The sequence below is a fragment of the Chrysochloris asiatica genome, unplaced genomic scaffold (genome assembly GCF_000296735.1).
Source record: "Chrysochloris asiatica unplaced genomic scaffold, ChrAsi1.0 scaffold00340, whole genome shotgun sequence".
Classification (NCBI taxonomy): domain Eukaryota; kingdom Metazoa; phylum Chordata; class Mammalia; order Afrosoricida; family Chrysochloridae; genus Chrysochloris; species Chrysochloris asiatica.
In genome coordinates, this window is record NW_006408858.1 from 1,418,894 (window position 1) to 1,435,669 (window position 16,776).

General features: G+C 50.9%; 1 protein-coding gene across 1 annotated transcript in view; it reads right to left on the reverse strand.

Moving 5' to 3' along the window:
• The window catches only part of PRODH (proline dehydrogenase (oxidase) 1), a 29,149-nt gene extending 12,738 nt beyond the window's left edge, over positions 1-16,411 (reverse strand). The window contains exons 1-4 of the mRNA XM_006875817.1: positions 16,139-16,411; positions 8,642-8,850; positions 2,912-2,943; positions 1,981-2,133 (exon numbers count right to left, since the gene is read on the reverse strand). Of these exons, the coding sequence (XP_006875879.1) occupies positions 1,981-2,133; positions 2,912-2,943; positions 8,642-8,850; positions 16,139-16,411 (667 nt within the window). The remainder of the gene's footprint in view (positions 1-1,980; positions 2,134-2,911; positions 2,944-8,641; positions 8,851-16,138) is intronic.
• Between the last annotated feature and the right edge of the window lie 365 nt (positions 16,412-16,776).

Below are 16,776 nucleotides of genomic sequence, written 5' to 3' on the forward strand. Positions count from 1 at the left end.
ACTATCCAATTTGTCTAGGTGGAGCTGATGAAATGAAATACAGATGGGTTACGTGCGATATTATAGTGAATAATGGTTATCAAGACGGATTGTGAGTGTTGGAAATGCAAGGGTAGATGTGTTGTAGCAAGGATGAGAGCGATTATTTCTCCAGTCTAGGAGCGGAGGTCTCTGGGACCACCAACGGAAAAGAGCCAAGAAAAGGACCCCACCCAGAGAACCAGGGATGCCTGAGATGGAGACAGAGATGATGACATGGAGGGATGAAGCGGCTGGGGACTTTGAATCCAGAGAGGGAAAGGAACTGTGGGCTGAAGACTGAGGGGGGAGGGGGGAGTGTAGGGCTTTTAGGATATGCCCTTTGGTCGGAAGAAGATGCATGGAGGGGATTGGAACCATGGCAATGTAATGATATACGATGGAATGAATATGGAACTGAGGTTCTCTCATGTAAACTATCATATAACTCACAATAAAACATTTTTTTTTAAAAAAAGAGGGAGCCTAGATCCAGAGGGCGGGGGGTGGGGGGGAAGGTAGAATCTCCACTGAGCAGTATCTAATCTGTCTGGGCAGGGCTGATGAAAGGAGATGGGGATAGGTCTCTTGTGGTACAATAGTGAATAATTGTTATCAGGACTGATTGTGAGGGTTGGAAATGTAAAGGTAGGTGTTTTGTAGCAAAAGGAGGGGAGTGACTGACCTTGCAGTCTAGGAGTGGAGGTCCCTGGGACCATCAAGGGAGAAGAGAGGAGTGCAGGACCCTACCCAGAGAAGCAGTGACACCAGAGATGGAGGCAGAGAGGATGACATGGAGAGATGAAGCAGCTGGGGACTCTAGACCCAGAGAGGGAGAGGAGCTGTGTGCTGACGACCAAGGGGCAGGCTTGTGGGGTATATATACCCTTTGGTTGGTTGATAATGCATGGAGGGGATTGTAACCATGGCAATGTACGATAGGATGAATGTAAAGCTAATATTCTCCTGTGTGAACTATCACATAATTCACAATAAAACAGTTAAAAAAAAAAAAAGAAAGAAAAGGCCCCTGAGGAAATGCCCTCCCAAACACACAGAGCTGCTTGGGAGACACCCCCTGCCCCTTGTTGAGATAGATATGGGGTGGTCTCTGTTTTTCCCACAAGTCTAGGAAGATGGTCAGGTTGTGAGCAAAAGGGCCAAAGAGACTTGCATGTCTCAGTTTCCCCTCCTACACCACCAGCACATCACTGGCCCCCATGCATGTGGAACACTGAATCAAGGCTAGAGTGTGGATGGCACTAGACAACCCCTACAGAGTCCTCCTTGGCATCTTGCTTCAGGGTGATCCTCCTCTTCATCTGCCCCAGGTAGAGTGGGGCAGGGAGGCAAAACTAGGGGTGCTGCTATCAAAGGACCTGGATGAAGGACCTGTCTGAAAGCTCAGGGCATGCCCAGCAGCTCTCTTGGGAGATGTTGCTCCCCTAGTCCTTTCAATGTTCAGCAAATGGGGGGCAGCTTTTAAGAGGGAAGGACTGCTGGCCGGGGCTGACCTACTGAGGGTGGGCTTATTTTGGAGACTGGCAATCTCCCAAGTGCAGTGGCTGCTCACCCACCAGACGCTGTGGGCTGGGCCCAGGTGTGCTGACTCATCCAGCACCTGGCCAGAACCACAGTCCCTAGCTAGGAGCTCAGCATACAGTCAGCCTTCACTAAAGGCTCCTCCTTCTTCAGGTGCTGTGCTGGAGGGTCCAGAGCAAGGGCAGGGGCAGAAGGCATCTGCCTGGGGACGGCGCAGGCTCCTCAGGAAGGGGCTGTGTGGGGGCCAGGCTAGAATGTGAGCTTGAAGCCACCGAGTCCCCACAGGTCACCACTATAACTGTCTGCCAGGGCTGCTCCTCTGGGACCCTGAACACTCCGTCCTGAGTCAGCTGCTCCTACCCCTTCCGTGTTCACCCTGTGTCCAAGCTGGGTACAGCCAGTGAAGGATAGTGGCCCCACCTGAGGCTTCGATGCAGCGCAGGAAAGTCTCCATGTGGCTGTCACACTTAGATTCATTGGCATAGAAGTATGTGCGGGCACTTATGACGCCGTCTCTGCGGTCCCCGAAGGCCCGGTGGGCCTGGTACTGCTTCTCCCTCTTACTAGTACCCCCTGCAAAGGCAGATGACACAGGTATTTCAGTGGCAGCCCCACCTCCCAACACCAAGTCCAGAGGCTACACCCTGGTCATTACCCTCAGCATGCTGGCTGTGGGTGGTGCAGGTTTGCTGGTTCTGCTGCACCAACCTTGAGGTCCAGAACTTATCTATCCTACAGCGCCACACCAGCAGACTTTGCTCCTTCAAGGCTGCCTCCCCTGCTGCACCATCCTGCCACACTTCCCCTCACACTGCGTGGTGGTTCCCACATCCCCAAGCCTAGCTTCTCACTCAGCTCTGCCTTCTGTCCTTGATGCTCCCTTCAATTGGAGTGTCCCTCCCTCTGCCTCTCAGTGTGTCCTGTGCCATATGTCCTGTGCTATGTGTCCTGTACCATGTCACGTGCCATGCTTAGTGTACCATGGGTCCTGTGACATGTACCACGTGTCACATTCCATGCATTATGTGCTATGTGTCACATGCCATGTATAATGTACCATATGTTCTATATCATGTATCATGCCTGTGACAGGAAGACAGAATTCATATCATAAAGGAGCCCAGTCAGCTCCTGCGAGGGGACAGAGAGGTCTGTCCCTAACCATAGACACCCGGGAAGACCTGGATGGCCAGTGGGCACAGTGGCTGCAGGCGCCATCCCTTTGCCCCAAGGCTTGCTTGTGCCTTTAACAGGGCTGCCCTAGAACTAGGCTCTCCTGGTCCTCCAGTGCATGTGTCAGTGAGCTGCAAGGACACACGAGCTCATGGCCGGTGCATCCCTTACTCACCACTGCCATCTCTTTCCGCAGCTGAAGTGCAGGAGCTGTAGGAAGAAGGAAGGCAAAGGGTCAGGGCCACACCACCTCTACAGTGGGTGACGAGGGGCAGTTGGAGGCTGAGTTCAGCATGACCCAGGAGGGCTGGCTCCCAGACACAGCCCTGTCAGAGGTATCCAAGGGGGCTCTCCACTCCTCCACTCCAGCCAGTGGGGCTGAAGGAGCTCCCACCGGTGACAAACTCCTGGCCTTCCTGGCCTTCCGCTCCCCAGGTAAAGGGGGCGGTGAGCGAGGAGTGGAGAGTTCAGAGTAGCACCTCCATGGAGCACGTCCTTGAGAAAGCTATCTCTGGGGACAGCCCTTCTCCCAAAAGACTCCCCCTACTTTCCCTCTGCTGTGGAGTCCATCCCAACTCACAGTGACCCTTCAGGACAATGCAGAATTGCTCCAAAAGGCTTCTGAGACTAAATCTTTATAGGAGCAGACTGCCTCATCGTTCTCCCTCAGAGCAGCTAGTGGGTTTGAACCACTGACCTTGAGGTAAGCAGCCCACTGAACTAATCAGAGCCCACTCAGACCACTGCACTAAACAGGCAGAGCCATATACATAATGAGAAGATTTCAATAGTCACCACTGGCCACACTAAGGCAGCGTAGCCAGACATGGCCCAGTCAGGTAACCCACATGGACAAGGAAGGGCAGCCAGTGGGGCAAGGGTACTGTCCCTGAGGTGGGACGATCCTACTCCCAGCTGCACAGCCTAAAGAGGCTATCTTGCAGTGGTCTCCATCTGTGACCTCCTGGGTCTCCCAGGAGGAAAAAGCTTTAGAAACGAGCAGAAAAAAGTAGCTACTTAGGCCGCTGGAGCCCATGGATCAGAGAATGCAGCCATGAGATCAGAGGAACAGCCAGGTTCGGCTGCTAGATCACAGCCAGCAAAGGGCTGGGGAAACCTGCCAACACCAGGGGAGATGTAGATGTTGCCTTTAGAACTGGAAGGTAAACCAGTGAGGCCAGTACCCTGAACACATCTGGTTGCTCAAGAAGGTCTGAATCCCCTGTGCCTCACCACATCCACAGCTATCGAGTCAATTCCAACTCATAAAGACCCTATAGGACAGAGCAGAACTGCTTCATCGTTTCTGAGGTCATAAGTCCTTACGGAAGCAGACTGCCTCATTTTCTCTTGGGGAGTGGCTGGTGGGTTTGAACTGCTGACCTTGCACCTAACCCATGGAACCACTAGGGCTCCTTTTCCACAGACTGGATGACCATAAATCCACCCGTTTTGAGTCTTGCCACCTCAGCCAGCAGGTAGCACTGCAGTCTCCCTGTCTATCTGTCCTTCTGTGGGCTAACTGATCTAGATTGGGAGGAGTGCCTAGAGCGGAGTGAAGATCTCACACAAGTCCCAGGGCCCTGGAGACCCAGTCACCCCCATGGCCACAAAAAAGCCAGCTCCCAGAACTCGGGTGAATGGCTGCTGGCTCAGCATCTGAGTAAGCAGGATGTGAGGGGAACTGAACGCAGTCCACTGTTTTGTGTGCTTTCCTCTGGAGGGAGCCAGGAAGCACCACCGGATGTCCAGTGGAGACCACCCCTCACACATCTCTGCTACCTGCACACCCCTCTCCAGACTGGATGCTCAAACCAGACCCTTGGGGAACTGCCCAATCCTGGTAATACCCTTGTGACTTCATAGGTAGGGGCCAGGCCTCTTTGCAGTTGCTGTAATAAGCACCTTCCAGTGACTACTCTGTTCCTCCTGCCCCCTCCATCCTGGTCCCCAGAAACCCTCCTGGTCATTCCTCTCCCAGGCCCAATGTCACCTTACATTTGGGTGCTTCCTCCCTTTCTGGTATGGCACTGGGCCAATCTGCTGCACAAGACCTCTTTAAAGTGTTAAGAAGCTAAGATGTCACTTTGAAGACTAAGCTGTACCTAACCCAAGCCATTTTGTGTTCAATTGCCTCCTATGCATGTGAAAGCTGGACAATGAATAATGAAGAACAGAGAAGAATATAGGTCTTTGAATGAGAATATTGGTGGAGAATATTAAATATATACCATGCATTGCTAGAAGAATGAACAAATCTGTCTTGGAAGAAATATAGTCAGTATGCTTCTTAGAAGCAAGGACAGCAAGACTAAATCTCTCTCCTGGAGAAGGACATCCTGCTTGGTAAAATGAAGGTTAGCAATAAAGAAGATAGGCTCAAACAGAGCAACAATGGTGAGGATGGTGCAGGACCAGTGTATCTGCCTGTGGCACTGTGGGATAACGCACTGGACTGCAAAGTCGGTTTGAACCACAAGGTCAACGATTCAAACTCACCAGCTGCTCCTTGGAAACCCTATACAGGGTTGGTATGAGTTGGAACCGACTCAATGGCACCTAACACCACCAACAACATGAGTTGGAACCGTGGTTACAAACCACCATCCACTCAATTCCAACACATAGCAAACCCTATATAGTCTCCGAAACTGAGAATCTTTACAGGAGCAGACAGCCTTATTTTTCTCCTGTGGAGTGGTTGGTGGGTTTGAACTGCTGACCTTATGATTAGCAGCCCAATGCCTAATCCACAGCATCAGCAGGGCTTCTTTCTGGTGTTGTTGTTGTTAAGTGCTGTCGAGTCCATTCCGACCCATAGCGATCCTGTACAGGATTTCCAAGGCTGTAAATCTTGACGGGAGTAGAAAGCCTCATCTTTCTCCCGCAAAGCGGCTGGTAGTTTCAAACTGCTGATCTTATGTTCGCAGCCCGATTTTGTAACCACTACAGCCCAATTTGTAACCACTATGCTACCAGAGAATCTTTCTGGTGTAGGTGCAATCATTTTCCCTTTTTTAGTTAGTTTGTTTTGGTAATAGATGAAGAAACTGATGCTCAGAGAGGCTAGATCATCTGCCCAAAGTCACACAGCAGGCAACTGGCAGAGCCAGGATTGGCTCCCTGGCTATCCTGTTACAGAGTCCCTAGACCTAACTGAGCAATACTACTTTTCCGTCTTCATGCCAGGGCCAAGTCTGCCACCGCCCACCTGGAGTAGGGTCGACAGCCCAGTGTCAGCAGAGGTTGACTCATCAGGGGCATTGAAGCAATCCTGCCCCCCACACAAGGTCTGTATGGTCAGTGTTACTCCTGACGGGGCAGGGAGGTCACCTGATGGAGCAGATGCTAGAGCAGATGCTGGAGTCAATCTGTAAGGCAGCTAGCTCTGCCCCTCACAGGCAAATGCATCAGACAGAGAAGGGCCACCACTTACATGCTAGAAATGGGGGGTGGGCAAAAGCAGAAGCGGAGCTTCGTATGAGGAGCCGGATTGTAGGCTGCCCACCTCCAGACCTCTCCTCAGCCCAGCCCAGGTATAGTAGAGGTCTTGCGGGACAGAGAACAGAGCTGGGCATGGGGGGCAGCATGATCACCCAGGGAAACCACCCAGTCACCACTAGTACTTGGCTGTGACCCAGAACCATTAGTTATTCAACAGCAGTGTCAGCAAAGGTGCAGCCAAGGCCCCAGGCTGGCAGGAAACTCACAGGGGCCCCAGGGACACAGGGAGAGGCTGTCCCCTCCCCCAGAACCTCGCCTTCAGAACAGCCAATCCCCTTCAGCCAATCCCCAGTGGGCGGCCAGCCTGAGGCTGAGGCGTGGACATTCCGTTCTCATTCCCAGGGCAGAAAGCCTCATGTGATTGCCTTTTCCTCCCCTTCCTGGACCAGCCACCTGGAGACGGGCAGAGCAAATACCACACCCCGTGAACCAAAGGCCAGGTTACACAACAGGCCTACCCATAGTCAAACAGCACATGCGTCAGGCCCCTGCTGTCAGGGGGCTGAAGGGAGGATGCACAAGCCAGTTCCCAGAGGCACATCCTAGCCTCTTCCAGGGTCATCTGTCCTCTGAGTCAGGCCCCATGCTCAGGATATGAAGGAGAGAAGACTGTCTCAGCTTCAGAAGGGCAGGACAGACCATCATGACCCCACAGTGCCAGGAAGCAGTCCAAGTTGCCTCTGTTTCCCACCCCCACATATGGTGTCCATCTTGGCTGAGAAGGGAGGCTCCCCACACAGACAGTTCTGGAAGGGGCTATAGGGAGCGTGACCCCAGGGCTCCAGGCATTTTCCTAAGCTTGTGGCACTGTAGGATAAGCACTGGACTGCTAACTGCAAGGTTGGCAGTTTAAAGCCATCACCTGCTCCTCAGTGTCACTATACAGGGTCGCTGTGAGTTTGAACTGACTCAATGGCACTAACCAACAGTGTTAATTAGAAGAGGTCCTGGTGTGGCGCTATAGGATAGGATAAGCACTGGACTGCTAACCACAGTTCAAACCCACCAGCCACTCCTCAGAAACCCTATACAGGGTCAGTATGAGTTGGAACCAACTCGGTAGCACTTAACAACAGCGATTAATTTATGGTCTTGGTGGTATGCTGTGTTAAGCACTGGGCTGCTAACTGAAAGGTTAGCAGTTTGAACCCACCAGCCCTCCAATGGAGAAAGATGATGCAGCCTGCTTTCTAAAGATGATAGCCTCAGAACCCCAAGGGATTAGTTCTACCCTGTCCTACAGGGTCACTAGGAGTCAACGGCAGTTGGTTTGGGTATGGTATTCACTTTTATTTTGTGGAGGAAAGGCTGGTCCTGCCTGGACCTCCATGAGCCAGCCATTGTCAGTCCTATCACCTAAGGGTGAGATACAGAGGGACCTATCCATCCCCTACACTCACCACCCAAAGAATGGGCCCTGGGGCAGACTCCAGCCACCAAATCACTACCTCAGCACATGTCCCCAAGCAGACTAAGACACTATCTGAGGTCAGGCAGGCTGGAATGACCAGGTATGCAAGATGAAACTAGCAGCTGGGGAGACCACCTAAGCAGAGCTGGGAGCTAAAGTTGACAAATGCTTTCTGCAAATGACCAGAAAGCACAGACAAGGAAGTTCAAAAAGTTTGTGGGGTAATTCCATTATGTTTTCATTCCATTTTTCCATGAACTTTTAGAAGCCTCCTCATATTTTCTACCTCAAGGGGCCAGGTGGTCTGTGCCACAGTTCCTTGGCTCTACCCAGGTCAAGCTATGGCAGCCACCACCCAAAGCCTCCTCCATCCTCCAAACCTACTGCCATCCAATTGATTCCGATTCACAGAGACCCTCTAGGACAGAGGAGAACTGCTCCCTGGAGTTTCCAAGGCTGTCTGATGGGAGCAGACAACCTCATCTTTCTGCCATGGAGTGTGAATTGGGTTCGATCTACTAACCTTGTGGTTGGCAACCCAATGCTTAATCCACTGTACCACCAGGGCACAGACACTGGAAATGAATGGACCTGGCTGTGTGCAGAATGTTGTGGTTTTTTTTAAACAGACAGTGAAATCTGATTTTCAGGTATCACAAAATCTTATTCTTGTTTTCCTTTTTTCCTACCACTGAAAAACTGTGAATGCCATGCTTAGTTTGCCCAGGTAGGGGCCAGACCTGTCCTAGCTGCTCCTCACCCATGTGCAAAAACCCAAGGTCTCCTGGCCTTGACTTAGTCCTTGCCAAGGCCAAAACCCAGCAGCTGGCCATAGCCCTACCTGGTCCTCAAGGGTCCTGGCCTGGCTGGCCTGGTATGTGGGTGCTTTGGGGTTATAGCCAGAATGCCATGTGTAGATTTGGTACAGGGAGGATGGAAGTCAGACACTGGTGGGGGAGGGGGGGAGGGGGAAGGGCAGGGGGCGTTTCTTACTCCATCTCCTTCTGTTCCGCCTCCTCGTGGCTCAGGTCTTCCTCCACTCCGTAGTCCAGGATGGAGCCTACCCCGAAGGCCTTGTTGTGCTGGATCAGGGGCCGGATGGACTTCTGGTCCTCACCAGCCACAAACTGTCCATAGAATGTCATCTTCATGAGCCTGTCGAACAGCCTTTGCCCCAGAAGTCTCCTGGCCACATGAAGCAGCTGAAAGGCAGAAGTCACCCACTGTCCTGGGTCACCTGCTGTCCCCCTCCGTGGCAGACCACCCCTTCATCCACCCTCATGTCCATCTCAAAGTCTGACACAGTCTCCCCAGAGCACAAGCCAACACAGGTCACAGACTTGAGCGTGTTTTTCCATCAGTGCCCCTAGGAGTCACCCCCATGCACTCCGAGCAAGAGAACAGGCCAAAGCCCCACCTCTTGGGCTGCTTGAACTTTTCCTGAACCTAGGACCCACCAGTACTCAGTGGGTACCGTCACCACTTGCTAGTATAGGAGGCCATGCTGGTTTGGGCCCTCCCAGGGATAAGCAGTGAGCAAAGCATTGGGCTGCTACTTGCAAGGTCGGTGGTTGGAACCCACCAGCCACTCTGAGGGAGAAAAATGAGATAGTCTGCTCCTGACAGACTGGAAACCCTAGGGGGCAGTTGTACTGTTTCTTTCAGGATGATTATGAATCAGAATTGACTCAACAGCAATGGGTTTGGTTTGGGCTTGGACTATTTATAAAAGGAGTCCCTGAGTGGTACAAATGGTCATCTGTTCTCCAAAAGGTTGGCAACTTGAGTCTACCCAGAAAATGCTAGGAAGAAAGGCCTGGCAATGTACTGCCCCCCAAAATCAGTCACTGAAAACCCCAAGGAGCACAATTGGACTCTGACATGTGCAGGGCCACCATGAATGGCACTGACTGGGTGACTCGCTGTGGGGAAAGGAGGGTTTGATATGACTTTCCAGGATGCCAGTGCCCAGATCAGTCAAGGTGCTGCTGGCTGATGAATGAACACATTCAGAAGGACACCTCCATGAGTCCAGACAAGCTGTAGCAGCTGGAGTGAGGCGCACCCGGCAGTGAGTCGGCGACTCGCCTACACAGGTCTGGTGGGGAGTCCTACACCAGACAAGCAGGAGGACTTGAGCATGTTCAGCTAGGCAGGTAAGGAACAGGCAGCTGCAGGCAGACGGAGGCTGGACGCAACTCTGAGGGAGGTGTCCTGAAGGTATCCAGCACTAACTAAGCCCTGGCGACATTAGGCTGCAAAGCCGGCAGTTCAAACTCATCAACTAATCCAAAGGAGAAAGATGAAGCTGTCTGGTTCTGTAAAGTCTCAGAAACCCTAGGAGGGGACAGTTGTCCTTTGTCCTATAGGGTCACTATGAGTCCGACTCAAGGGCAATGAGTATAAAACACTAAGCTTTTCCCACCTATTTCAAATTCCTGAAAGTCTTCCTCCAAACCTCCAAACCTGCTATGTGTCAACCACAATTCTTGGGACAGAAACAACAGAACCACACAGACTACAGACAAGGAACTTGCATTCCTAGGAAGGTGGGAGAGAGACCTCAAAACAGGAAGGAGCAAGGTCACTCTGCAGGGTGACAGAGTGGAGTGGCCTGTGGTAGCAAAGTGTGGCTGGTGTCTTAGAGGAAGGAGGGAAGTGACATGGAAGTGTGGAAGGTGGGAACAATCTGGCAGAAAATGAATGAGAGGGAATGTTCTGGGGCACATGGAGGCTCCTGGGACTGGGAAGAAAAACTACTGTGCCTGGAAATTCCAGTATCCACTGCTTCCCCTGACTTAACTCCAAGATAAGAAAAGATTGTTGTTGTTAAGTGCCGTCAAGTCGGTCCCGACCCATAGCGACCCTGTACAGGGTTTCCGAGGGTGTAAATCTTTATGGGAGTAGAAAGTCTTATCTTTCTCCCGAACCACTGACCTTAAGGTTCGCAGCCTGATTCGTAACCACTACGCTATCAGAGCTGTTCCTCAAATCCCATGAAGAACAGAAGCCTTTCTTTGTGGGGACCATCTCTGGTAGCCATTTTCTGGGGAGTAACCTTCTAGAAACTCTAGGCTAGAATTGATGCCTTTGAATGATGGTGTTGGTGAACACTAGTAAATATACCATGGGCAGCCAACACAACAAACACATCTGTGTTGGAAGAAAATATAACTAGGATCTCCTTAGAAGTGAGGATGGAAAGACTTTGTCCCAGGTAGGGCCCAGTCTCTGAAGACGGACATCTTGTTTGGAAAAGTGGCGGATCAGCAAACAAAAGATGGATTAATACAGTGGCAGCAGCAATAGGTTCAAACAACTGTGAGGATGGCACAAAACTGAGCAGTGTTTTGTTCTGTAATATGAGTAGGAACCAACTCAATACGAAATAATAAAAACTCTAAGGAAAAGCATTAGTGAGTCAAAGACCAGGCCGCAGCCATCCAGAGGCAGGCCCAGGCCCTGAACACCTGTCCTCCCCTTCTGAGTCATGCACTGGCAGGTCACTGCCTCTGCCTTACTGCAGCCCTTGTGCAATATTTTGTTATTTTGGTGCACTTTGTCCTTTTTAGAAAGAGAAATCAAAACTAAAAACTGAAAGTGCTGACACTAGAACTGCACGCCAAGTCACAGCACAGCACCTGTGGTACCACAGCTCACCTGAGGGGCACGGCAGGATCAAAACAGTGCCACAGAGCCAATTCTAACTCAGAGCAGCCCTTCAGGACAGAGGAGCTGCTAGTGCTCTAGCGTTTCCGAGGCTGTAAATCTTAAGGGGAGCAGATGGTCTCATCTTTCTGTCTGCGGATCAATCAGTTGGTGGGTTTGAACCACTGACCTCCCAGTTAGCAGCCAGGCACTTTAACCTATGCACTACCAGGGCTCCTGTCTGGCACATGATAAACCAGAAACAAAACCCACTGCCAACAAGTCGATTCCAACTTATAACAACCCTTCAGGACAGTAGAAATGCTTCAGAGGGTTTCTGAGACTGCAATTGTACTGGAGAAGACTGCCTCAACCTTTCTCCTAAGGAATGGCTGGTGAGGTCAAACTGCCCATTGCTTAACCCACTAGGTAACCAGGGCCCCTAGAATCAGGGATCTGAAAACCATCACTCAGCTCTGGAAAACAACCCCCACATCATAGTATCACGACCATCAGATCCGAGAGGTCCCTTAGAGACACACAAGGTGTGAAACGACCACAGATAGGAAGGATTTTAGTGTTGTGGACCACACAGGGTCTGTGAGCACTGACTAGTCACCTCTGCCCTCGTGGTGCCAAAGAATGTGGCTGAGCTCTAACAACCTTTTCTTTTCTGTACCAGGCAGTCCGTGGGACCTTGCCACACACCTCATACTGACCACCTGTGTGAGGCCTCCTCCAAGGGAAACAGAGTTGGCAATATGAAAGCCAATTCCAGAGCAATCCTGGTTTCTGCATCCTCGACAACACCTATGTTCTAGGGACAGCCGCTACCTGAAACTCGGCCAACCCCACCTCTTCTCCAAAGTGAAACAGCGGGAAGCACCTTTAACCTCTGGGCTTCCCACTTAAGTTTTGTTTTCTTAAATTTTAATGTGAATTGGGTGACAGTTTACACAGCAAAGCAGTTTTCCACTCAACAATTCATTCACATTTTGTTTTATGTTTTGCCATCCCCACAATGCAACATTCCTCTTCCTACTTCCTCCCTGGCTCTTGAGCTTTCATTCCTCTGTCTTTCCTACCCCTTCCTGCCTCACAAACTTTGTCCTTTAGCAACTGTTGCCCTTTTTATTTATATGGTTGATTATTCTAAGGAATACGTACATTCCTCGTGTTACTGCTTCCATTATAGACCTGTCCATTGTTTGGGGCAGACTGTCTTTCCAGACTGCTTCACTGTGGGATGTAGAAGTTTGCACAAGTCGCACACATGCTCATTGTCATTAAAAGATTCACAGAGATGTGTGCAGGGTGATGGCAGTATGGCCAGTCCCTTCCCCTCTCTGGCCTCCCACCCCACTTGGAGCCCATGATCACCGCTCTCCTGTAGCCCCTCACCACCTTCCATGTGGATTGACTCACATCCAAATACAGACACTTCTATGGTAGTGTTTGGACACTGCTAATCCTTGTTAGAAAAAGAAAAAACAGGCCTGCTGTCTGGCAAAGGCGGCTCGCAAATGCATCCCAGTCCTGTGCTGCAGTTGGACTCCTTGTTCCTGAGGCCTCAATATCCCCATCCTAGGACTGTCTTGCAAGACAGTTGGCCTGGCCTTGGGAGTTACTGCGGCCTGAGGGAGAGTGGGAGGCTGTCCCCTTCCAGCTGAGGTCTGTCCTCCACTGCCCCCCAGGACCAGGCTTTATGGTCATGGTCAAGCCTCCCCTCACTTAACTTCAGCACTGAGGTCTCCAACAACAGTGGGAATTGGTTCCCCATAGGAGCACGCAGAGTGCCTCACACCACGAGGGCCGTGAGGGGTCCCTGAGGTACCTAGTGGGCATGAAGGAGCATCTGGGAGAAGCGTCTCTGGCTCCTCAGTCCCACAGCGGGATTTGAGTCCAGGGAGGAGCTGGGTACTGTGCTTAGAGATCCTTGCCTTCACTTGGTCTTTTTAAGAAGCTCTGGTGGTACACTAGGAGCCCAGATGGCTCCGAAGGGTAAGTATTGGACAGCTAACTACAAAGTCAGCAGTTCAAAATTACCAGCTGCTCTTTGGGAGAAAATGAGGCTTTCTGCTTTTGTAAAGATTTACAGCCTCAGAAACCCTATGCAGAGACGTTATAAGTCAGAATCAACTTGACAGCCGTGAATTGGTGGTTTAGAGGTGGTGCAGTGGGTTAGGCATTGGGCTGCTAACAGCAAGGTCAGAGGTTTGAACCCACCAGCTGCTCCATGGTAGAAAGATGAGGTTGTCTGTTCCCATAAAGATTCACAGCCTTGGAAACCCTATAGAGCAATTTTATCCTGCCCTATATAATCATAATCGACTCGGTGGCAGTGGGTTTCTTCTCTTTATGTAGACAAGAGGCCTGGCCAGTTCCAAGTTTCCCCTCCCTGCCAGCTGCACCGAATACATCAATGCTCTGCCTGCCCCTTCCCATGAGAGTCCCCCATGACATCATCTCCTTACCTGCCACAGCTGGCCACAGATATTGTCACAGTCTTCTCCTATAAGGCCGCCTTTGGGCCTCCACATCCTACTCATGCTTCCTCCTCTCCAGACCATCCCATAGATGTCAGTGTGCCCAACCAGCATGTCCATGCCCCAAAGGCCTTTCCCACCATCCTCCCCAGTCCTTCACTATTTCCCAACAGCCTGGGTGCTCCATACCAGCAACTTTACCGCCAGAAACGCAGAGACAGCTTCCCTCTTTCCAGTCTGGCCCTCGTCCTCTACCATCCTCCCCACTCTCACCATCCATCAGGCCCAATCTCCTCCAGTGAATCATCACCACCACCTTCCACCTTTCAGAGGCTCTTCTGCCTTCATCTAAGCCCTAGGGGTGGCTGAACTAGATGCAAGGCTCCCCCTTCTCCTCAGTCCTGCTTGTGGCCTCACCTCTCTAGCTTCCTGTGGGGGCAACACAGTGCCATCAGTACAGAAATCAGCTGATTTCTGAGAAATCAGTACCACAAGGAACCTTCCAAAAGCTTCCTCGATGCCAACAACTAGCCCCTTGCAAACTTTGCCTGAGATCATCTTAAAATTATGATCACTGCTACATGCCTAGAATGCAGGAGGCTGAAACAGTGGTTCTGCTTCTTACTTCCCCTAAGCCCTCACTTTCCAAAGTTACCTAACTTCATGATTTTAAAAGTTGGGTATTTCAGGGGCTTCCTATTTTTCACCATGACCATCTGTTCTGAGTATCCCCTGGCTGGGAAGGCACTGGGTCACATCCAGGAACTCTGGGGTCCCAGCCCTTCAATATAGCTAGACTGTGCTCCAGCCAATATGAAGGTTAATGCACTTATATATACCAAGTGATAACTTTAGGTTTGCTAAGTGGTATATATCTTAAGAACATTTAATTCACTTAATGACACTTAATTATGCTCATTCAGAATCTGAACAGTGACCAAGAGCCAGTCATTCTAACAAAACAAATGGATAGTGCATAGTTTAAAATCAGAAAAGGTATGTATCTGAGCCACATCATACTTATTCAATCTGTATGCTGAGCAAATAATCTGAGAAACTGAATTATATGAAGAACGAAGCACCAGGCTTGGGGGAAGGCTCATTAACAATCTGTCATACAACCTTGTTTGCTGAAAGTGAAGAGAACTTGGAGCATTTACTGATGAAGATCAAAGACTACAGCCTTCAATATGTACCACATCTAAACATATGGAAAACAAAACCCTCACAACTGGACCAAAAAGCAACATCATAATAAGCAGAGAAAATATTGAAGTTATCAAGGATTTCACTTTTCTTGGATCCACAATAAATGCTCAAGAAAACAAGAGTCAAGAAATCAAATGGCATACTGCATTGGACAAATCTACTACAAAAGACCTCTTTAATGTGTTAAAAAGCAAAGATGTCACCTTGAGGACTAAGGTGTGCCTGATCCATACCATGGAATTTTCAGTCAACTCATATACAAGCACAAGCTGGGCGATGATAAAGAAGACTGAAGGAAAATTGATGCTAGGTAGCCAGCTTCAGTAGGCCTCCTGTAGATTGTTGTGCAACCTGCTGGTGCTGTACTTGTGCGCCTCGCCCGCACTGTTGGCACACCATGAGCAGGTGTGTGGGACCCATGAGCACAGGGTGGGGAGCAGCGAGTATTAGAAAAGAATATTGAATATACCACAGACTTCCAGAAGAATAAACAAATCTGTCTTGGAAGAAGTACAACCAGAATGCTCCTTAGAAGTGAGAATGGTACGACTTGGCAAACTTTGGAGATGCTATCAGAAGGGACCAGTCTCTGGAGAAGGACATTAAGCTTGGTAAAGTGAGGGTCAGCAAAAAAAAAAAAAAAAAGAGGAAAACTCTCAATAAGATGGACTGACACAGTGGTTACAATGGGCTCAAGCATAACAATTGTGAGGAAGGCTCAGGACTTGACAGTGTTTCATTCTATTGTACAGAGTCACTATGAGTGAAACTGGTCTTTGTTGTTAGGTGCTACTTTCAACTAACAGCAACGCAACATAACAGAGCACAACTGTCCTCTAGGGTTTTCTAGGCCTGGTGTGGCACTGTACTGCAAAGTCAGTGGTTCAAATTCACCAGCCGCTCCTTGGAAACCCTATACAGGGTCACTTTAAGCCAGAAACGACTCGATGGCACTTAACAACAACACATCTTTACGGGAGCAGATAGCCAGGTCTTTTCTCCCGAAAAGCCCTAGGTGGATTCGAACTGCCTATCTTATTAACCACAATCCACCAGGTTCCACAAGATTGACCGGTTCCCCCACTGCAGATGCTGCCCAACAGGATCCCGCGCAGCCCGCAGCCCCGTGCCCACGGGTCCCGCGCACCTGCTCGTGGCGTGCCAGCAGCGCGGGCGAGGCGCACAGGCGCAGCACCAGCAGGCTGCGCACCAGCTCCCAGGTGCGCCGGCTTCGGTACGCCACCTGTGGGTTGCCGAAGTCCACTATGGGTACCCGCGGCAGCGGAGCTTCGGCCGCCCTGCATCCCGGCACGGCTAGAGAGCTTGCGGCGGGCTGTTCCCGGGTCGCCGGCGCCGTGGACAGGCGGGAGAGGCCCGGGACGCCGGCTCGCGACAGAGACCATACAAGCCTTAGAGCCATGGCGGGACAGTCGTGAGAGCCCGAACGGCTTAAGTAGGCGCCGCGCCCGCAGGCCCTCCGCGGCCCCGCCCCGCCCCGCCCCAACACGGTCAGAGCCAGGCCCCGCCCACGGCCCCACCCCAGATCGTTCGCTGCCCCGCCTTAGCGGGAAAACCGTGAAGGCACCAATCAGCGCATGTACCAAACACACTGCAGTCCGGACCAATAGATTCCAACTCACAGTGATACTACAGGAAAAGATAGAACTGCTCCATACGGTTTCTAGGCGTGTAAATCTAAATCTATACTGGAACAGACAGCCTTATCCTTCTCCCAAGAAACGGCTGGTGAGTTCGAATCACTGACCTTGCGGTGAGCAGCCCGAC